The sequence below is a fragment of the Entelurus aequoreus genome, linkage group LG12, assembly GCF_033978785.1.
Source record: "Entelurus aequoreus isolate RoL-2023_Sb linkage group LG12, RoL_Eaeq_v1.1, whole genome shotgun sequence".
Classification (NCBI taxonomy): Eukaryota; Metazoa; Chordata; class Actinopteri; order Syngnathiformes; family Syngnathidae; genus Entelurus; species Entelurus aequoreus.
Window position 1 is genome coordinate 17,106,522 of NC_084742.1, and position 22,746 is coordinate 17,129,267.

The 22,746-nt window shown below is 40.3% G+C and overlaps 1 protein-coding gene across 1 annotated transcript in view; it reads left to right on the top strand.

The window, feature by feature from the left end:
- Positions 1-22,746, top strand: part of plxna4 (plexin A4) — a 376,636-nt gene that overhangs the window by 263,566 nt on the left and 90,324 nt on the right. Inside the window, exon 5 of the mRNA XM_062064905.1 lies at positions 11,145-11,245. Within this exon, the coding sequence (XP_061920889.1) occupies positions 11,145-11,245 (101 nt within the window). The remainder of the gene's footprint in view (positions 1-11,144; positions 11,246-22,746) is intronic.

Sequence of the window (22,746 nt, forward strand, 5' to 3'; positions counted from 1 at the left end):
GTGCTGAAGATGCAGCCTCCTTAGACAGGAGTAAAGGTATTGCATTTACCACAAACAGGACAAGGATGGAACAAAATAAGAGAACACAAACAGGAAATGAAAACGCGAAGGAATTAGCTGCTTGATGGATGATAAGACTGTGGGTGCATTATTCACTTGTGTCTTCTTTCGCGTGAGGAACAAAGTTATTGAGAGTTGATGGCGCTGTCTTCTTAAAAGACACTGTTGCTGTTGTCCTTCGTTGTTCTTTTCCTCTTCCTTTATGTAGCGAATGGAAGACTCCCTGACCTTGTAATGGCAGGTAGTACCAACTAGCTCGTAGCTAAGCTACATTCCTATAGCATAGCAATGAGGAGGTCCAACTTTTCTCTGATGGTAAGCAGCTTCCTTCGGGGCTTGTTCCAGAAGCCTTAGAAGGCGCAGAACATTTGGACAACATTGTAGGACTTGGAAAAATAAACACACAGGCAGAGCTCAGTTGAAGCAAAGTGGAGGCTCAATGTGGCTGAGCCATTCAGCTACCAGGACAGTGCTCTGTGATTGGTCGGCCATCAACTAATAGTGTGCCGGGTACGATGCCACGTGGCCTAATGGTGCATCCCATTTGTAATAGGAAGAAGTTGGATATTCCTAGTTCCTCGTCGGAATTTCAACTGGAACGGCCCTCGAAGACTCGGAAAGTCGGAGCTTTCTCACCACCCTTGAGTTTGTTTCAAAGATGGCTGCTTTAAATGTAAACAATGATATCTGCTTCTGTAATATCAATTATTAGAATTTCTTATTTTGGCACAGTAAATCAGCCATATACAATGTCATGTTTTCCTTTTTTTATATGGTAACGACACTTTAGTGTAAACTACATTTATTTCATGTGGTATTTACGCTGTACATCGCTAGCAATAGCGTCTGTGTTTCCGCTTCATCCACCGTGTTTGAAGGTTGCAGAAAGAGTGGATGTTTTCCCATGTTTATATTCAAACAAGGCAAGCGCATAATTAGCTTTTGTGGATGTGGCCATCATGATTTCCGACATCATAACTAGAACACTCACAACTCGGCTGTGACATTCCCACCTCCGACTTCCAATTTCCGAGGTAACTGGAACGCAGCAAACGTAGCTTCATCACTGTGGTAGACGGCTGTTATTATCAATTATTAGATGTTATAATACATGTTCCTAAAAATACCTGTATACAATTGTACGATCCTTGATGCACTGAGATTGTAGTCAGTGCACCGTGAAGTGCAAACAATACCGAAGTACAACTATATTAGCTTCCTTCTAACCACTACTCCACCGTGTAGCCGTAACCAAAGTCCAGTGGCCAAATATCACTAGAGCTTGTAGCGCGCACCTCACAGTGTAAGCTGTTGCTCTCAAAGTGCGCTCACGAGGCTCAATTATTTATATCCAGTGTAGCAAATGCAGATCTGTAAGTGTGAATTATTGAAAATGTGTACGATAGCACAGGCGAGATCGTTCAAAGCCTTTTTTTTTCTTTCCCCCCAAGGGAAATCCGACAACTAGTGTGAGGCAGCATCAAAGATGTTTAGTATCAGTATTCTTTAATTTGGCGGTGGCGGCTTAGTTGTCTTATGAAGGTGTTTAGATGTGGCGTCCCAGTTCTCGCTGGGGGACCGCAGTGGCGGGCTAACGAGCAAGCAGGCGCAAGAGAGCTAACTCAAAGCTGGAAGTTTTACCTTTTGTTCTCTCTCTAATGGTCCGTCATTGTCTGTTCCCTCTGCGGATAGTTTGCACGCACCAAAGCTTTGAAAGCGGTAGAGCTTTATGAGGCTGCAGAATGTCTGACTCGAAAGAGACAAAGGTCATAGAACGATATTTTATGGTGGTTATGTCCAAAAGTCTTTGTTGTTCACGGCCAAACTCCGATTAGGAAGCATCTCACGGCTTCAGAAGGTGAAAACGCACACCTTTTAACATGAATGATGGCAGAAAACATGTAAGAAAGCAATGAATAGAATTTAACAATTATTTTTATAGTTGAAAATAAACCACACTTAACTGAGGCTCAGAGCTAACCTACTTGTCAGTCAAATTCACAATGCAACAGAAAAAACTGCAGCCTTTTGTGTTAAATGTTGTGAAGTATGAATCATTTCTAATTTAGTTGCTAACTACTCTAGCTTGTATTGGGAACCTCCCTCCATTCATCATTTGTAAATCATCATGTGGATTTTTGTATGGCAATCTTCAGCTTCCTTTAAGTCACCGCCCTTTGATTGGTGCAAAAAATAAAAATGACTGATTGATATCCAATATGAGACACAACAAAAGTGCATAACTGAGGTCCAGAGCTAACCCGATTGACAATCAAATGCACAAATCCAATGCAACAGAAAAACTGCAGCCTTTTATCTTAAATGTTGGAAAATGTGAACAGTTTCTACAAAGGTACTGGCGTTGCTAAATACTCTAGCATTGGGAGCCTCACTCCCTTCATCATTTGTAGAGAGTAGTGTGGATTGTTGTGTCGTAATCTTCAGCTTCCTTTAAGTCACCCCCTTTTGAGCAGAGAAACAGAAAAAACAAACTGATTGATATCCAAAATGACACACAACAGAAGTGCACGAGTGAGGTTCAGAGCTCACCTAATTGACAATCAAATGCGCTGATCCAATTCAACAGTATAACTCAAGCTTTTTCTGTCAACATTTTTATCAAGTCAACATTTTCATAAAGTACTGAAGTTGCTAACTTCTAAAGCATTGGAAACCTCACTCCATTTATCATTCGTAGATGATTGTGTGGATTTGTATATGATTATCCTCAACGGTGTTAATTTTCTGGTTGCTTGCCTGATGTTAGCTTCCTTTAAATAACCGTTTTTTCAGCAGAGAGCTAAACACACACTGATGGATATCAGATCCAAGACACTACAAAAGTGCAATTCAATGCAAAAGATATACCTCAAACATTTTTGTCCAATGTTGTGAAATACAAACACGTCGACATTTCTGCAATGATACTGAAGTTGCTAACTACTGTAGCATTGAGAACCTCACTCCATTCATTATTTTTAGGTAATAGTGTGGATTTGTATACAGTCTAGTAGTCTTCAGCTACCCTTAAATCACCATCCTTTCAGCATAGATGAATAAAAATGATTGAAAGATATAAAACAAGCAATAAAAGTGCAGAACTGAGGTTCAGAGCTAACCTGCTTGACTGTAAAATTTCTATTGAATGTTGTGAAACATAAATACGTCAACATTTCTATAACGGTACTGCAGTTGCTAACAACTCTAGCATTGAGAAACCTCACTCCATTTATAATTTGTAGATATTAGTGTGGACTTTTGTTTGGTAATTCTCAGCTTCCTTCAAGTCACCATCCAAAAAAAAAGAGATTAACAAAAAACGATTGAAAGATATCCGATAAGTGACACAACAAAAGTGCAGAACTGCGGCTCAGAGCTAAAATGCTTGATAGTTGAATGTGTAATGCAGTAAAATAAGTGCACTCTATTTACTGTTGATTGTACTAACATTGGAATGGATGCCTCTCCAAAGACGGTAACTTCTCTTGCCTTGGGAATCTCACTCCATTTGTCGTTTGGGGATGATTTTGTGGATTTTTGTTGTGATAGAAGGTTCATATTTTCCCAGTGCGGGCCCCTGAAATTACATTAGCATGTCGTCGTGCTAGTTTTCTATTCGTTAAGCGGGTAAAAGAGTGGAAGATATCAGCTTCCTTTAGGTCACCACCCTTCGAGCAGAGGAAAAAATGAAAACAATTGATTGCTTCCCAATCGTTTGTCAAGCCTTGACGGTCCAGCAATGGATGGCTTACTCCTGTTGACCTTTTGAGGATGTCAAGTGAATACAATATTCCACCTTCAGCAGCTAAGCCACCTCATGATATGAGGGATTGAGCGCCATGTCAGGTGCAACGCCACCGTGTCACACGTCGGGACGCAGAACATCAGCCAGAGTAAAAGACGTGTGTTTAATGCGAGCTCGCTACTAAGCCGAGGCTGATGGAAGTGCAGCTTGGTGATTAATTCTCATCTCCGCAGCATGTTGTCCATTATTATACCCATCCATCGCCGTGCATATAAATAATAATTTGCTTTGATTGTAGCTGATCTGCGGCAGTAATGAGCATAACTGTGAGATATGTAATTGGAGACGCGGCGCTACACATACATTACTGGCACAGCAGGGATTATTGTTACATTACATACACACGTACATTTAACTAAATTATCTATCATTAATTGCACAACGGTTGCCCAGCAGCACCGGCCGCCATAGTAACAAGGAAGCGAGAGATAGGAGAGGTTTGTTGTGCAGATTCAATAACTCCACAGTGGCGTTTTGGTAAATTTACAAAACTGAAACAATGCAAAAAGAATGCTATTGTAAATTGATACTTTTTTTTTATTTTTTTTTATTTTTTTGGTCCTGTCCAGCTTCTCAGGCAAATCATATAGTTGAAGTAGATGCCCATATCGGCTGTTCAGATTTACTTTACAAAAGAGAAGTGTAGGATACTTCTCTTGTTGCCTTATTTGTATTTGACTTTACTAAATGTATTTATATTATCATTTGGTGCAGCCGGGCCGGAGCAGGAGGGGATAGAAAGAGAAAAAAAAGGAAGACGGAGGGGGAAATTGTGGGGACAAGAGGGGGAGTAGACAGAGAGACAAAAACAACAACAGCAAACACAACAATAACAACAACAACAACAACAACAATAGAGAAACATCAGCAAATACGACATGTACAAATATGATGGTTAAAAGTGATAGCAAATAAGCAGTTAGTGAAAATAAAAAATAATACAGAAATGACAATGACCATTATTACACTACAAATAGAGCAATACAAATACCAATAGAGATAGCGCTACTGTTAATGAACAATACCCGTAATCAAATCAAAGCGATCGAAAAAACTGCGACCGGCAACCACACGCCAACAGGATCACAGAGACCAGCCAGCGTCAGCCCAAACGCCAACATGCAAACAAGAGACATTAACACCTCCTCCACCAAAAAACCCCGCCACCCCAACCCAAACCCACACACACACACCACCGCCCAAACAACCAAGACACAGCATCTAGACCAGACCGCATCAGGTCACCAACAGAGACCCCACAGCGCAAGGTCGGGCCACACGGGCACGGACCCCACCCAACAGGAAGCGAGACCCGCGCGACACCACACACAAATAAATAATACGATTTTAAAAAATAATTACAAATAATTAAAAAAATAAAATAAAATAAGTAAATAATAAAAATTAAAATTAAAATAATAAATTAATTTTAAAAAATAATAAATGATTGAAAGCCTCACACCCTCAGCGAGGTCTCTGCCCGGGAATGGCAGGCCACCAGACCGCAGTCCCCGCAACCCGCGCCGGCCGAGGAGGCAATGAGGGGTGCGCCGTACTCCCGAACCCCAACACCCCCATGCATGTGTACAAGGCCCCCAGAGTGTCTACTGTGTAATTAAAATTAGGAGGTCGGCCATTACGGCCGACCTCCATTCCCTATTGATGTGTATTCTGTAGCGTGAGTGAGATATCTATGCTTGTGGGAACTAATAATGCGATTAAAATTGGGGGACATCAAGGTCATGGTGGGTCCCAACCAAGCCGACCCCCCCAAATCCTAAGTGTCTAATATGCAGCTAAGATTGAGGGATGGACGAGCAGGGGACAAGACAGGAGGACTGGAGCCCCATAGTAGGCATCCTCATCCCCCCGCCATGCCTCCCCGCAGGACAGTCCCCCAAAGTCTTATATATGTGTGACTGCGTCTGCTATAAGTAGGAGGAGTAGAGGGCCCGGACAAAAACACCCCTACAGACATCCCCCATGGGACGGTTTAGTAAGTAAGAATTGTTTTAGGTATATTGTAAAACTTACAAACGTAGCTTGTAGTGGTGAATAAAGAATCCGTATGAGAAAATGCTATGGACAATTTGAAGACAGAACGGCACTTGTACTTCCGGTTGAAAGGTCAATCTAAACAGAAGGGCATTGCAGCACCTGCAGAGAGCGAACTTGTCCAAAAGAAGGCGTCATAGCGCAAACAATAACGCACATACTCGGTGTCTTCACTTGTTTTGTGTTTTTTAACTATTTGCATTATTTGCAACGAAGAAAAATCCATATATTAGCCTCACAATTTTATCAACCGTAGGGTTCAAAGCATAGGAAAAAAGTAGTGGCTTATAGTATGAAATTTACGGTATAATATGTATAAATGACAAATGAAATGAAGAAATTAAATTCAACATCACTTTTACGCCACATTTGTTCTTTGCTACCGGTTCTAACTTGATTCCGTAGTGTTGATGCTGGAACTCGCAACTCACAACTTTTTCTGGCCCCATTGTAAATTATTTTGCAGACGTACTCTATAGAAAAAAATACAGAGACTGAGTCACCAACGCAAGGGAGTCTTTGTTGACAATGTTTGGCTGTATGATAACCAAAAAATTTGATCGAAAACTGAATCATCAATCATCAAAAGTGGGGCAAACAAAAACTGAAATGTAGTTTGAATTTGCTCCATTAAAAAAAAAAGAATGTTGTCTTTGTTGTCTAAATTAGCCGAAAATGGCAAGACAATGCTAAAAGCGACACGTTTATTCCATCCATCCATCCATTTTCTACCGCTTGTTCCCTTCGGGGTCGCGGGGGGCGCTGGAACCTATCTCAGCTGCAATCGAGCGGAAGGCGGAGTACACCCTGGACAAGTCGCAAAAAATAACAATATTAATCACAACATGAACTTATGTTATTTTTAATAGGAACATTTTAAGTTGGACTATTAGCTTTTAATTTGTGTTTTTTATCATTTGTTTGCACTAGATGCCGCTACTTTAACCCATTCAAAACATGCAACAAAACTGCAACCAATTTTGATCTGATACAATATCAGCAAGAATCATACCTACTTTTATTATTTTGTTGTGTGTAACGTTGTCAAATTAATCAAACAGAGAACAGTAAACAATAATATGTATGAAAATCACTAACCTATTTATTATTAACCATCTGGAATGGACCTATGCTGTCTTTAATTTGGAAGTGGAGTGTTAATTGTTTGGTTTTTTTGAGACACCACTGACAATTGACAGTTGAACGTTTGTAACGGGATACTTTCTAATACCTTTCTGCTTGGAGACTTTATATGTGTAAGTAATATGCAATTTTAACAATTTGATCTTTGTTTATATTGACAAATGTGCTGTTTCAGACTGCAATATTGTCAATGAAGCACACTTATTGCGTATGTCGAGCTTGTGTGCTATTAAGTGCTTCGCTGTTGTGTAGCTGCTAGCGCATAGTAGCCTATAGCCTGCCATGTTTACCTTTTGTAAAACACTAAAATAGAAGAAAAGACCAACCTTGTGTGCTCATTGGATTGATTGATTGAATTGATTGAAACTTTTATTAGTAGATTGCACAGTACAGTACATATTCCGTACAATTGACCACTAAATGGTAACACCCGAATAAGTTTTTCAACTTGTTTAAGTCGGGGCCCACGTAAATCAATTCATGGTACAAATATATACTATCAGCATAATACAGTCATCACACAAGTTAATCATCAGAGTATATACATTGAATTATTTACATTATTTACAATCCGGGGGGTGGGATGTGGAAGGAGGGGGGAACATTTAGATGCTAACTGGCTGTGCAGCTTTGCACAAGTGAACACGCTGCAGGACATTTTACATGCAAACACATGCAGTATAATCACATATATATTTTTTTGATAATATTGGAGTTATATCTAATATCGAATTGCACACCGCAAATAATAAGTGAGGGAATTATAGGCGCCACGCCCTTGTCACAGTGGTGACAAGGGGCTCACTGGCCCGTTCAGCTTGTTTGTTTTCTGTATTTTTGATAAGAAATGTAGACTGAACAATATCAGGGCTCATGTGACCTTGAGTGGCCACATCCGCGACCCGACCAAGTGTTAAATGGTAAAGATATGACACCATTGTTCTGTCTAGCTGCTCTACGCGTAACTAAACAATGGCCTTCACATGGAGCTCTCGTGTGTAAAGCGCATCAGGTTGGATAGCGTGTTTTTCTTCTTTATCTAATGCAAATAGGCCTCGGCACAGCAGGGATGCTGGGAGCCCAAAACACACCAGTTGCTTGCTCTCCTGGCACTCCCATTGTTTCTGGTGTGTAATAACATGCAGCATTCTACTCCACTTTGACAAGAAGTCACACACACACACACACACACACACACACACACACACACACACACACACACACACACACACACACACACACACACACACACAAGTCTATAACGGTGCAGTGTAGTTCCTGCAGTCAGGTGTCATCCGTGACAGCATGTGTGAATCACTTCTTTTTTTTTCCAACCTTGAAATTTGGGTTGCAGAGCAAGCGAGCAAGTGAGCAAGCATTGATCTTGTGTGCTTTTAAGGAAGAGATATGGTTGGCAAGTTGCAGGCTGTGCTTTAGAGATAGCATGATAGAGACGTTCTGGCACTAGCATGTCTGATCTCGTTACTTGCAGTTGTGCCCTACCTACCACGGATGACTTCATTGTTATACCTTGCATTCTTTGTTTATGTTACTTTTTACAGGAGACAAAAACAAAATCCAAGTGCTTTGGTATTACGTGAAACATGTTGTTAACACCACAGACCAGTAGAGGGCATCGTCTTGGACGTGCGTTTCCCACCTAGGCCTTCAGTGATGTCCGACTTCAATGATTACCTCTCCAAATACCATAATGCATGTCTCCACATGACCATTACAGGAGAAATACTATACAGAAACACATTAACGTACTACTGGGCATTGAATCACCACTAACTGTGTACATAACGGGTTATTTTCTGGCACATTTAAAAATCAATAAACCCGCATCAGCATTTAAAACATATCTTATGTGGTACTGTCAAAATTAAAATTGCAAAAAACATATTAAACGTGGAAAAATAAAGAAATAAAATATCTGAACTCATAATTTGTAGAACCCATTCGAGCTTCCGGGGTTGGCTGACATCATATCACAAGATGTGGTTTGTCTTTAAATATCCTTCTTGAAAATGGCCTTGCAAATATATGTGTTGTCTTGTTTCATCATAAAAGATGCAGACGAGGCGTATTGGCTGAGTTCTTAAAGTTTACTCCACAAGGTGCTCATCAAAAACATCCCGGTCCCGGCATGTCTAAACGCTAGTGGTGTAACGGTACACAAAAATTTCGGTTCGGTACGTACCTCGGTTTAGAGGTCACGGTTCGGTTCATTTTCGGCACAGTAAGAAAACAACAAAATATACATTTTTTGGTTTTTTATTTACCAAATTTGTAAACAATGGCTCTCTCCTTTTAACATTGGGAACACTATAATAATTCTGCCCATGACAAAACTTTTCTTCTACATATAAAAAGTGCAACATTAAACAGTTTCAAGTCAACTCATCATGCTTAATTTATTACAGCATTTAGGAAGCCTGTAGTGGATTTTTATTATGTAAATGTTATATTTTTATCACCGTGTGATAGCAGGGACCCTGCCATTCAAAACTAGGCTGCTGCATTACTAATGATTAATGTAACTATAGCTGAAAAAATGGTACAATAGCAATAGGAGAGACTATTCATCCCTGAACACCATGGAGTTCACGTAGGCTTAATGATGCAGTTACATTATTATATCAACTATCAGAGACAGAAACTCTTCATTTAACATAATGTCCTGCTTCAACACAGCTCAATCAACACAGAAAAAGGTAAAGTGAAATAACAGACAGACAGGGCTTTGCTGTCCGTAACACACACGCACACACACATACACACACACACACACACACACACACACACCGCAAAATGAGCTAACGTTACGCTAAAAGCGAATTAGCCTTCACCTCAAGCCAGAACTGCGAGCGAGCTGAGCTGCCGTTTAGGTTTCTATAACGTCAACAGGCTCATAGTGATGTTACTAGTAGTTGACTGGGAGGTGTTTATTATAATTTGGGGAGAGTCCGCTGCCTGATGCTTACCTGCTAAACGCTAAGCACTGACTACATGCGCTCTGAATACGCACTGCTGATTGGCTGTTACCGCTCTGAATACGCACTGCTGATTGGCTGTTACCGCTCTGTTTGTAACCAATCAGATGGTTGTGTGGGTGGGACAATGCTGAGTGCTGTGTAGAGTCCTGATAGAGACAGAGGCAGAAGGAAGCGGAGGTGGCTACTTAATATGTCCGTGTGGAATCTCGTTTGGTACACCTCCGAACTGAACCGAAACCCCCATACCGAAACGGTTCAATACAAATACACGTACCGTTACACGGCTACTGCGCATGCGCTGCACTACTGTGGCAGCTGGGTAATGGAGTTCTTGTGTTACCGAGCTCATAACATCACTATATATATCTGCCTTGGGCCATCTAGAAGGCATAACTGACAAGAACTCGTGATCTGATTGGCTATCGCAACTGTCTGTCAACTGTATGTGCCCGTTCACTTACAGTGCACAGACGCCAGCATTCTTAATTCTGAAGGCTTCGAGCAGATTCGGTACAGCATGGAAACATAAGCTAGCTGAATTCTGATTGGATAAAAACTCTATAGCCTAAAAACAACAGCACTGGAAGGAGCATAATATGACATGAAGAGAATATGAATACTTTTAGATATTTAGGGAAAGTAAATAAAAAAATACTTGTATCTTTAATTAAGATCATGATTTCTGGGTATGTTAGGCCAGCAGAGAAGGCCTTGCTGGCCCTGACGGCACACCACTGGTCTGGGAGTACTGTATACCTTTTTGAGAACAAAGTTTAGCTTTTAAAAGTGTGAGGATTTATTGAAAGTTTAAAGCTCCAATGTTACAGTATTTTTTAACAATTTTCAATAGGTCCAAAGTGGGTTGATCAAAATCTAATTATTCTATGCCATTTAAATGCTAATGAGCTTTGTTTGTCCACGCTTGTCTCCAAGAAGCGTTATTGTACATTTTATTATGTTATTTGTCATTTTATGATGTGTAGCAAAGCCTGAACTTCAAAAGTGGAGCAAACATGTGATGGAGATAATGGATTTTTCTCGCGTTTGGACCTTCAACTCTTGGTTTTGGTGCTTCTCTACAGCTTTCAAGGATGCCCGTGGAAGCGTGTGGTCAGTACTCCACCTGCAGCGAATGCCTCGGATCGGGAGACCCTCACTGCGGCTGGTGTGTCCTGCACAACATGTAAGTAACGAGACGTTGCTCTGACGCTCCCATTAAAGCCACTTTGTACGCTAAGCTGTTCACTTTCCAGCCTATCCTCCAATCCACTTGAAGCGCATCCGTCCATCCGTCGCCGTCTTTCCATCTGTGGCAAGCGCACAAATTTGCACTCCCCGCCAGCTGTCAAACTCTAAGATGGGAGTTGAGATGGTGTCTGGCGTGCTAGAGGAGGGTGGGGGGGAGCGCTTGATTTCCCACTCGGCTGTAAATTGAAAATGGCTTTCTCGTGTCAGTGCGAGCCCTCTTGGGTATGGCATGTGCGCCGGGCGTAATGTATTAGCCCCACATTTAGCACCTTCATCCCTGCTGGCACTGAGCTGAGAGGACGCAGAGAGGGCAGGGATGCGGCTGAAGGGAGCATATTGACCGAAAAACTGTAAAGGTGCGAGGAAAAAAAGAAGGACGGGGTCAGGAGAGAGAGGCGTGTGAATGGACCGCTGGACTGTGTTCTTACTCTATTTTGGCTGGCAATAACAAACAATAACATTTAGATAACAATTACAATATTTTCATAACACACCACAATAAAGCTTTTTAAAGTTTACACAAATGTGTCTATTTTTAAGGGATGCACGCTATATATTTTTTTCAAGCCAATAACGATAACTTCCTGCCTCCCAAGACCAATATTACATGTGTTATTTTTTAAAGTGCAATTTGTGCACACCTGAAGGAAAAAAAGAGTCAAACAAAGATGGACTTGACAAAGTGCACGTGTAGATTTGTCCTGACAAGAGTCAGTACCTTGAACGATGGTCGTCCATCATTTCCATGGTGAAATCACAGATTGCTTTAGTCCTTTGGTCGTATCTGGTAAGCTTTTTTTCACTTTTCAAACGCTGTGGTGATAGAAACTAGCCTTTCTTTATGGCTGTCTTTGCGATAGCTTCTATAGCAGCAGGCGTCTTCTCAGGCTTTCAAAACACTGTCAAAGTGATGCTGGCGCTTCACGTGGCTAAAAAGGGTTGTCGTGTTGAAGCGTGAAGTTGTTTTGAATGTTTGAAGAACATCTGGTGCAATTAGCATGCAAAATGTCTACTTCTGAAACAGTGAAGAAGTCTAACACAATTGACGGCATGTTTGATGAGCTCTGGCTTACAGCACGGCACATAGGAGAGGCGCGTGATTTGTTCACCATAACCCACCTACAGCACAGCATGTGTAATCTCACCTCAATGCATTTTTTAAATATTGGTTATCAGAAGGGGTGTCCCGAATTTTCACTTCCGAAAGAATACTGATATTGGAGCCCTAATTATTGGCTGATACCAATTTGAATCCGATACGATATCAGCAGGAGTCATACATACTTTTATTATTTTGAAGTTTGGAATGTTAGAAATGGTTCGATCAAGTATAATTATTTAAACAGAGAACAATGGTAACACTAACCTATTTATTAACCATCTGAAATGGACTTATACAGTCTTTAAAGGCCTACTGAAATTATTTTTTTTTATTTAAACGGGGATAGCAGATCTATTCTATGTGTCATACTTGATCATTTCGCGATATTGCCATATTTTTGCTGAAAGGATTTAGTATAGAACGACGATAAAGATTGCAACTTTTGGTATCTGATAAAAAAAAGGCTTGCCCCTACCGGAAGTAGCGTGACGTAGTCAGTTGAACATATACGCAAAGTTCCCTATTGTTTACAATGATGGCCGCATGAAGTGAGAGAGATTCGGACCGAGAAAGCGACAATTTCCCCATTAATTTGAGCGAGGATGAAAGATTTGTGGATGAGTAAAGTGCAAGTGAAGGACTAGTGGGGAGTTGAAGCTATTCAGATAGGGAAGATGCTGTGAGAGCCGGGGGTGACCTGATATTCAGCTGGGAATGACTACAACAGTAAATAAACACAAGACATATATATACTCTATTAGCCACAACACAACCAGGCTTATATTTAACATGCCACAAATTAATCCTGCATAAAAACACCTGCGTGTTTGTTATGCTAGCTCCTAGCTCCTCTGCTAGCTCCTAGCTCCATAGAACACGCCAATACAATTCAAACACCTGATCAACACACACAATCACTCAGCCCAAAAGACCGTTCACCTAACCCAAGGTTCATAAAGCTTCTATATTTTTAAAAAGTTACGTACGTGACGCGCACGTACGGTACGGTACGTGTTATGCTAGCTCCTAGCTCCTATGCTAGCTCCTAGCTCCTATGCTAGCTCCTAGCTCCATAGAACACGCCAATACAATTCAAACACCTGATCAACACACACAATCACTCAGCCCAAAAGACCGTTCACCTAACCCAAGGTTCATAAAGCTTATATATTTTTATAAAGTTACGTACGTGACGCGCACGTACGGTACGGTACGTGTTATGCTAGCTCCTAGCTCCTATGCTAGCTCCTAGCTCCATAGAACACGTCAATACAATTCAAACACCTGATCAACACACACAATCACTCAGCCCAAAAGACCGTTCACCTAACCCAAGGTTCATAAAGCTTACCGGTATATATTTTTAAAAAGTTACGTACGTGACGCGCACGTACGGTACGGTACGTGTTATGCTAGCTCCTAGCTCCTATGCTAGCTCCTAGCTCCATAGAACACGCCAATACAATTCAAACACCTGATCAACACACACAATCACTCAGCCCAAAAGACCGTTCACCTAACCCAAGGTTCATAAAGCTTATATATTTTAAAAAAGTTACGTACATACGCAAAAAAAAGTTGCGCACATACGGTCAAGCGATCAAATGTTTAGAAGCCAAAGCTGCATACTCACAGTAGCACGTCTGCGTCTTTGTCATCCAAATCAAAGTAATCCTGGTAAGAGTCTGTGTTGTCCCAGTTCTCTACAGGCGTCTGTGTATCGAAGTCAAAAGTCCTCCTGGTTAGAGTCTCTGTTATCCGAGTTCTTCCATCTTGACTGCATCTTTCGGGAATGTAAACAAAGAAGCGCCGGCTGTGTACTGTTGTGGCTGACTACGTTCGAAAAATACGTCCATTTCGCACCGACATCTTTCTTCTTTGCTTGCTCAGCTTCCTTCTCCATAATGCAATGAACATGATTGAAACAGATTCACGAACACAGATGTCCAGAATACTGTGGAATTATGAAATGAAAACAGAGCTTTTTCGTATTGGCTTCAATGTGGAAGGCATACCCGTGTTCCCCGGTCTACGTCACGCGCATACGTCATCCTCAGAGGCGTTTCGAACCGGAAGTTTAGCGGCAAATTTAAAATGTCACTTTATAAGTTAACCCGGCCGTATTGGCATGTGTTATAATGTTAAGATTTCATCATTGATATATAAACTATCAGACTGCGTGGTCGGTAGTAGTGGGTTTCAGTAGGCCTTTAAAGTACCAATTGACTGGAAAAACAAGTTGACTTTATGTGCTTAATTGTGTTTCATTGTATCCATTAAACCATATCCAATCGTATTTATAGTCCGCAAAGTATGTGAAAACACTGTTTAAACATCACAAAATGCCACAAATTCAGTCAGCCAATTTGAATATTCCGCTCCGAATACCTTCAGCTCTTTCCGGAGATTGACGTCACTGTAGTAACGCTTCTGCACTCTGACCATATTATCCAATCAGTCATACTAGAAATATGCAACAATTAGAGAGATGTGCTGTCTATCATCCACAATCCTTAAACAAGACATGAACACATATGTATTTCTTTTTTTAAATGCATTCTAAGTTGTAAATAAATAAATACATAAAATGTCCGCTAACAATGTAGTCAATGGGGGCTCTCTATTTTGCCCACAAAACCCGCTAAATAACCATCTAAAACCTGCCAACAAAACTCTTTATACATATTGTGACTTGAATAGTCACCAAATATCATCGATGTTGTTATTATAAGCGCTAACACAGACAAACTATTTTTAGCGGCGCAATGATACAAACAGCTCAGTAGCCCTCTGCTGCTTTACTGTGAGCTGGCTGCAAGCTCCCGCATCATCGCGTCATGGCTCGTCAAAATTATTCTAGATTATAAATCATGCCGCCTCTCAGATGGATAATAAGAGGATTTAGCCATGAATCTAGAAGTTATTCATCAGTGACATTCAATTCATTCTTGGAGATGGAGACAAACACACACCACCGGGGACAGTGTTTGCAGGGAGACTTTTCCTTCTTAACCCTTTGTGGGCATCATTATTAATTCTTCATACAAACAGGAAGTGTGTGTGTGTGTTTGTGTGTTTGTGTGTGTGCGTGTGCGTGTGTGTGTGTTGTCGTGTAAGTGTGTGTGTGCACGGCTATTAACGCTTTGGACATCCAGCAAATGGGTGTCTACAGATTGGCCTGTCACACGTAAATCTGATAGAATCTGCCTCAGCCATATCCTCTCACACACACACACACAAACAAACACCTGTAAGGCCATTTCCATTAAAAACATTTCAAAGAGTAATTGCATGTTATTGTTATGACTATGATTATTAGGCCAGTACTGTTCACATATTTGACACTAATTGTACCAGCTGTACTGTGTATTCTGGTTTTGCTTAGATAATGTAATATTCTAAATTAAATAGCAGTGTATAGTTTATAGAAACTTTACACATCCAAATATACAACTAAAATGGTAGCAATTGGCGTTCCTCCTGCTAGCTGCGAGTAGTTATTATAAAGCGGGGGATTCACATGCTAGCATTGAGTGCAATACATCGCAAAAAATGTGGTACAGTATGATGGAAGTTGCCACAGGGAGTAATCGTGATGGCAATTATTAAGCTATCACAGCATTAGCATCGCTTCCCGGCCCTTTAATTTGCTATCAAAGTGCAAACGGCAGATAGTTCTAACACCCGTGCTAAATGCGATGATAATGCGACTTGTGGAAATGTGACTTCCAATCTGTCTGCCTGTCACGCTTGACGGGAGCCTTGACGGCCTAGTTAGCCGCTTGCACTGACTGACAGCTGACAGATTGGCTTTAACGGAGGTGTAATATCCGTCATGAAGCATATGGGCTCCTTGCAGTGACTACGTCGGAGGAGTTTGCGTACCAGAAGTGGCTAAAAGTCTTAATCCTGCATCTTTTTCACACTTGCCGAAAAGTGGTTTGATATGCTAGTCTGTACCAAAAATGTGCACTTAAGCGTGCGTTCACATTGGTAGTTGCATTAAATAACATAAAGTAAGGTTTTAATTGATTGGACACCTTTTGTGACATATCATACTTGATGTAATTAAATAATTGACATCTTGAATACTTAAATACTTGAATATTTTCTGCAGTTTGACCTTCTTAGACTTCACCAAAAGCTTCTCAAATATACTTTTAAAGAGCGCTCACCCTGCAGGGAGATAACCCAACGCATTTAATCTCACATATTTGTCATTTCTGCAACTCTTTGCTGTCATTTGAACACTGTTTTGTGTCTTAGGTCCATGTCACATTCACATTTGAGCTTAAGTGAACCTAACCGCACCAGAGTTCACCTGCAAGCAAACAATCTCTCAAGCAGTCCAGTCGTTTCACAGCAGGTTTTGGATGATTGCTTTCACACTTCAATGATTCCTGTAGAATTATTTATTTGTGGCGGCCCGCCATGAATACATTTGGCCCATCACAAATGGATTTAGCAGTACCTAGGAAGACCCAAGCCTGGATACACTCTTGCGTTTGTTTGGTTTTCTTTTTGTGGACTTTTTATTGGGCACCCGAGGCACCTTGTAGACATAAAAGGAACACTAAAACTAGAAAATAATGCAAAAGAACATATCGTAACCAGAAAAAACTACAAACTATGGCGCCAACAGTGCCAAAATCTGCATTTTTGTGCTCGAGGACGTTTCTTTGTTTCTCTACGTGTGTGGCGTTCCTCCCTTTTGGCACTTAGGGACAGGCTTTAAATACACAGCTGGGAAACTCCCCTTTTTTCTCATTGGTCACTTTAACGGCATACTGTCTCCTGGTCACAGCCAATCAAAGGGAACTGTTACCATTGATAACCCATTGCATCATTTCTTATGAGGTTAAGTGCCTAAAATAAAAACAATAAAACAGCACACAAATGTAATTACAGTTTGAAAGTATCATACTTGTGACTCTGGCATAATGACATCAAGGTATTACTAAATGATATCATATAAAGTAAGTACTGTATACACAATGCAACACTACAATTGCCTGGGGAGCATTTATCCAGAAAAAAAAACATTTTGTCAGTCCAATTGATCAAGTTGTTAAAAATCGCCTTTTGACATGTTCACATGACATGTTGACATGACATCCTAATAAATGTCATCGTTTACTAGGTTGTAGTATGTGTGCTGGAAGAAAACGATTCACAATCAAATCGCGATTGTTATTTAATATTTTTCTGAATCACTTCATCATTTTCAAGAACAGATTTTTAAAAAAGTTTTTAGAGCCATATCCGCGCTTATAAGCTGTGTTAATAAGTCATACTTCAGCAGCCAAGAGGGAGATTTTGTAACCTGTGTTAAAAAGGTTTTAAATTTATGCACCAAATATTATATTGCGAGAATCATTTTGAATTGAGAATCGATTCTAATTGAATCGTCCCCGAAGAATTACAATCAAATTGAATAATTAGTTGTTCTAAGATTCACATGCCATAAGTTGTAATGTGAATCAAGTATAAATATGAAAGACAAGTACAATAAAAGTGGTTATTTTGTGTAAAGACTAATCTTCTCTATTAGGACACGGTTTGATGTAATCTTACCCCAGATTGGCTCTGAGCAGCAAACAATAGACCAAGGCAAAAGCTAAGGAACAGGGAGCCGGACTTCTCTCTTCACTATTATTCTTATTTAGTACAGTGCTGAGAATCTGCTGTTTTTATGGGCCTAGGCCTGCAAAAAAGCAAGTAAAACTATAACTGTATGACAAACTTTTAATTATTTCAGGAATCTGTGCAAAAATATTAGTCTTTTCCAAATTGTTTGAACATATCTTGCGGCGGACCGGTTTTGTGTCATTCTCGGTACGGATTTGGCTTTCTGACTACCTGTTGAATAGCTCTGCAGTAGACGTTTAAAGGAACCAACCAGAAAGGACGCCATGCATGTCGAGAAAAAGAGAAACACCACGCAAGCGCAAATGAAGTCTGCGGGCATAAAAAACATTTCTGTGTGCGCTGATTTTGCATTGTTTTGATGCCATAGTTAGTTTTTGTACATTGAGCCCTCTGTGCTCTATTTTTACATTCTTGCTGGGGCTGCACAATTAATCGAAATCGAATCTCCATCAAGCTTTTAATTAGTGCAATGATCGCAAGAGGCTAAGTTGTTCCTTTTCCTCCACCGTCACCGCCATTTGAGTGACAGACATGTTCACCAATCAGAAATGTTGAGCCTCGCATTTCTTCATCTCTTTCGCTTTATTCAGAGACAAAGAGGTCTCACTCTGTGCATCGCTCTCAGCACCTGGGCTCGTTTATATGACAGTAGAATAACTTAACACAGTGAACCCTCTTTTCAGTCATTCACAATCGCTGTCTCGGAGAGCGGGGCGCCAACGTTACACACACAGGAAGCAGAAATAGCCTCCTTACTCGCCACTTCGCTAGTGAGAAGTGCTGCAAAGTAACAAAAACTAGGAGGAAAAAATATTATTAAGAAGACAAATTTCCCATTGTGAGAATGTTTCAGCTTCAAATCCAATGGGGATTATGAGCCCATCAACACTGACAAATGAGAAAAAATGCCATGGTCACGTGATGGCAATAGACAAAAAGACAATGTCCGACATGGTTTTTCTAACTAGGAAAAAATAGTTCTCTTTTAAGATGTTCAATATCTTTTTTAAGTAAAAATTTTGCTTACAGAAATTAGTAAATTGTATTTTTTTGTTTGTTTATTTTTCCAGGTTAACATAAATAAATGATAAATGGGTTATACTTGTATAGCGCTTTTCTACCTTCAAGGTACTCAAAGCGCTTTAACAGTATTTCCACATTCACCATTCACACACACATTCACACACTGATGGCGGGAGCTGCCATGCAAGGCGCTAACCAGCAGCCATCAGGAGCAAGGGTGAAGTGTCTTGCCCAAGGACACAACGGACGTGACTAGGATAGTAGAAGGTGGGGATTGAACCCCAGTAACCAGCAACCTTCCGATTGCTGGCACGGCCACTCTACCAACTTCACCACGCCGTCCAAAGTTGTTTACCTTCCAATTACAGTTCAATGGTGAACAATTCTAAAATAATGAGGAATAAAAGTGTATTTTCTTTTTAATGGTTATTTGCATTATTGGTATAATTTGATTACATTACATTATAAACACCGCATAGTTTTTATCGGTTAATACTTCAGTTTAAGAGCATGATGTAGACAAAAGCTCTGAATCTGTCTGCATAAAGCCAAATATGTTTTCAAGTAAATTATTGCATATTGTTCTAATGTAATCACATTGAAACAAGAATATGTTGATTGACAGTCTAAAGTAACATGTTTTTTCTTCACTCAATATTTTCCCAGTTGTATGCGTTTTTGTGTATAAAATATAAAAATTGCAAATCGCAATCGCAATTTCGGAGAGAAAAATGGCACTTACTTTTTTTTTTCTAAATTGCACAGCCCTAATTCTTGCTGTTTATTTTATTTACAAACAGAATCCCAGCGCACGGAGCATTTTAAAGCCTGTGTTTTGACGCCATTGACAACCGCCACAAATAGATTGCAAATCGCTGTACTTGATCAAATGAACTATACTAGCAGAGCAAACACATCAGAGTTCATTTTAACTGAACCTAGATGCTGCATTAGGAACACTCTGGGAACCAGCTGAGCAACAAACAGAAATAAAGGGTCCATTGCGGCTACTTCTTCCTCCATTCAAAGTCAAACCAAGGAAGGACTTTTGAGGGCTTGTCAACATCTCCTGTTAATTTCCTCCCACACGCTTATCGATTGTTTTTTCCCTCCTTGTTCTTCCCTCGGCTCTTCTGGCCAATCCATAAAGTAAATAAAGCTATGCTGATAGAGCGCAGAGAGAAGCTGTTTACTCAAAAGGGTGGTGATTTCAAGGTTGATTGGATGCAACACAACTATCTCAAATTCGACTTCTAAGCGACTAACGCGTTCTCCTTTTCGTGTCAACGCCCCTCCTTCGTGTTATTGATGATAAAAAGTGGCGACGTGCGAGTCTGACGTGTGTGAACTATTACTCTTCACTCTGTTAACCATCTGTGGTGAATGAATACTCGGATCATTTACCAGATTGTCGTTCATTTTCAGCCTTGCATGACAAAGCTACACACATTTGGTCCTGAATTGAAAGTGGCGTATTTGATCACACAATTGTCTTTACACAAAATAGTACTTTTAGTGTTTTGTTTTGTTTTGTTTTGTTCTTAGTCTGTCCTCTTCAGCCACATTGGTAAACAATATTGTTGATCTGCTGTACAGATTTACTTTACAAAGGAAAGGTACGAGATACTTCTCCTATTGCTTTATGTGTGCTTAGCTTTATTAAATGTTGGATATATTTTGTATTTGGGGCAGCAGGAGGGGATAGAAGAAAGCTGAAAGGGGGAACTGTGGGGACAAGACAGACAAAACACAACATCAGCAGATACAGTATCTATAAATATGGTAGAGTACCAGTATTCATAGCAAATTAGTGAAGTGAACTAATAACAAATTCATTATAAAGTTCTGACAGTGATAATTACTGCACAAAATGTTTAAAATAATAATAGTATTAGTTATAACAAAATGTTAACAAATAGTAATACTTTAAAATAGGGCTGAATAGGGCGATGTGTGGCTGAAAACTGTGTCACGATATAAGTGTTTTACATTGGTCAATATCGATAATAATTTATATTTTAATAGCCTAAAAAAAACAAGGATCAGGAGAAAAGTACATCAAATATAAAGTTTTGAATTTAAAATATAACCGTCCTTTCTGATTACAATCCACTCACTTATTAAGGCAGAAAGGAAATGTCAACACAACCCTGGAAACACTTAATGTAAACCAAATTCTACAATCACATTGAAGACTAAACAATAACCTCTTAAAATGAATGTGCAAAAATAAGGAATATGTGAGAAATACCTAATAAAGTGTAACAAAAATAGTGCAAAGTGTTAAAATGTAAACAGAGAGAAACCTGAGAAAAACTATTTTCTGCAGGTTTAGTGCCGGCTGTGCTCTAGAGGGTGAGTGCAGCTGAGGTGGTTTGGTATTACTTGTCTCGGGGTGGTCGAGCACCTTGCATAATTTACAGACCACATTGGTCTGACTACGGTTGGTTTTAAAAAATCCCAAAAATTGCCATACTGTCGAGGTGACTTTTCCTGTTTGATCAACAATTGATTTGTTCTCTGCAGCACCTTTTAATAGTTTCTCTTCTCTCTCCATGAAAATAATTAACTGTGAGACAACAAGATGCATGGCACAAGACAGTTGATACTGTTCCCTGATTGGTTGTCATTAATCAGTGATCACTTGCTGCGTTGCTCGGTTACTAGCGAGTGAACGCCTTTGTTCATGCAACCAACCTTGCTTTGCAACTTACGGTTTCTTCTGAGAAAGGAACAAAAATATATATACAGTATATAGAACACTTTATATAGACACTTTTTTTTTTATTGCTATATCGATTACATGTCTATCAAGATATATATTTTGCTATAGTTTTATCGCCCAGCCCTACTTTAACTCCCTATTACCACCTGGTATTTTGCATTGGCGCCGTTTAATTTATTTTAAGCTGTCTTTTCGACCTGAGGATACTTGCACCTGGGCTGTGATGTGTGTGAGAGAGAGAGAAAGAGAGAGGGTGTGTGTGTGTGTGTGTGTGTGTGTGTGTGTGTGTGTGTGTGTGTGTGTGTGTGTGTGTGTGTGTGTGTGTGTGTGTGTGTGTGTGTGTGTGTGTGTGTGTGTGTGTGTGTGTGTGTGTGTGTGAGGGTGTGTGTGTGTGTGTGTGTGTGTGTGTGTTTCACCTGCTGCAGAAGAGAGGTATCGCTGAGAGAAGGGAACAAGGTCAAGAAGTGACAGAGGCATCGGGATGGAACCGAGCATTACGCCTTCAAGTTTCTGTCACTATCACACACACACACAAGCACACACAAATACACTAGACTATAAGGAAGCAGTTTAAGAATATAAGCCTATATTGTGTAAACATATGGTGCATATATGGATATTTAATTATCTTGAAGATGCTTTCAATAGCGGAGGTCAGGCGGTGTGTAAATAAACGATGTAGTGGTCGTATTGTCTTTCAGAGGCGTCCAGGCTGGATCGATAATGTGCTGTTTTCCTACATTATCTCTAAAGTGTTATTTCTTGCACTGATGAGAGGCTGCATGGCCCATGGGTGTGAGCTTGCACTCCACAATATGTGTCCACAGTGGGGTCACGGCCAGTGGGCCAGGTAATGACTCTCCCACGGGGCGTCCCCATGTGTGTCCATGTGGACCAGCGCTCTTAATGATGCTCCGTGTGCATGTGGAAGTGTGAC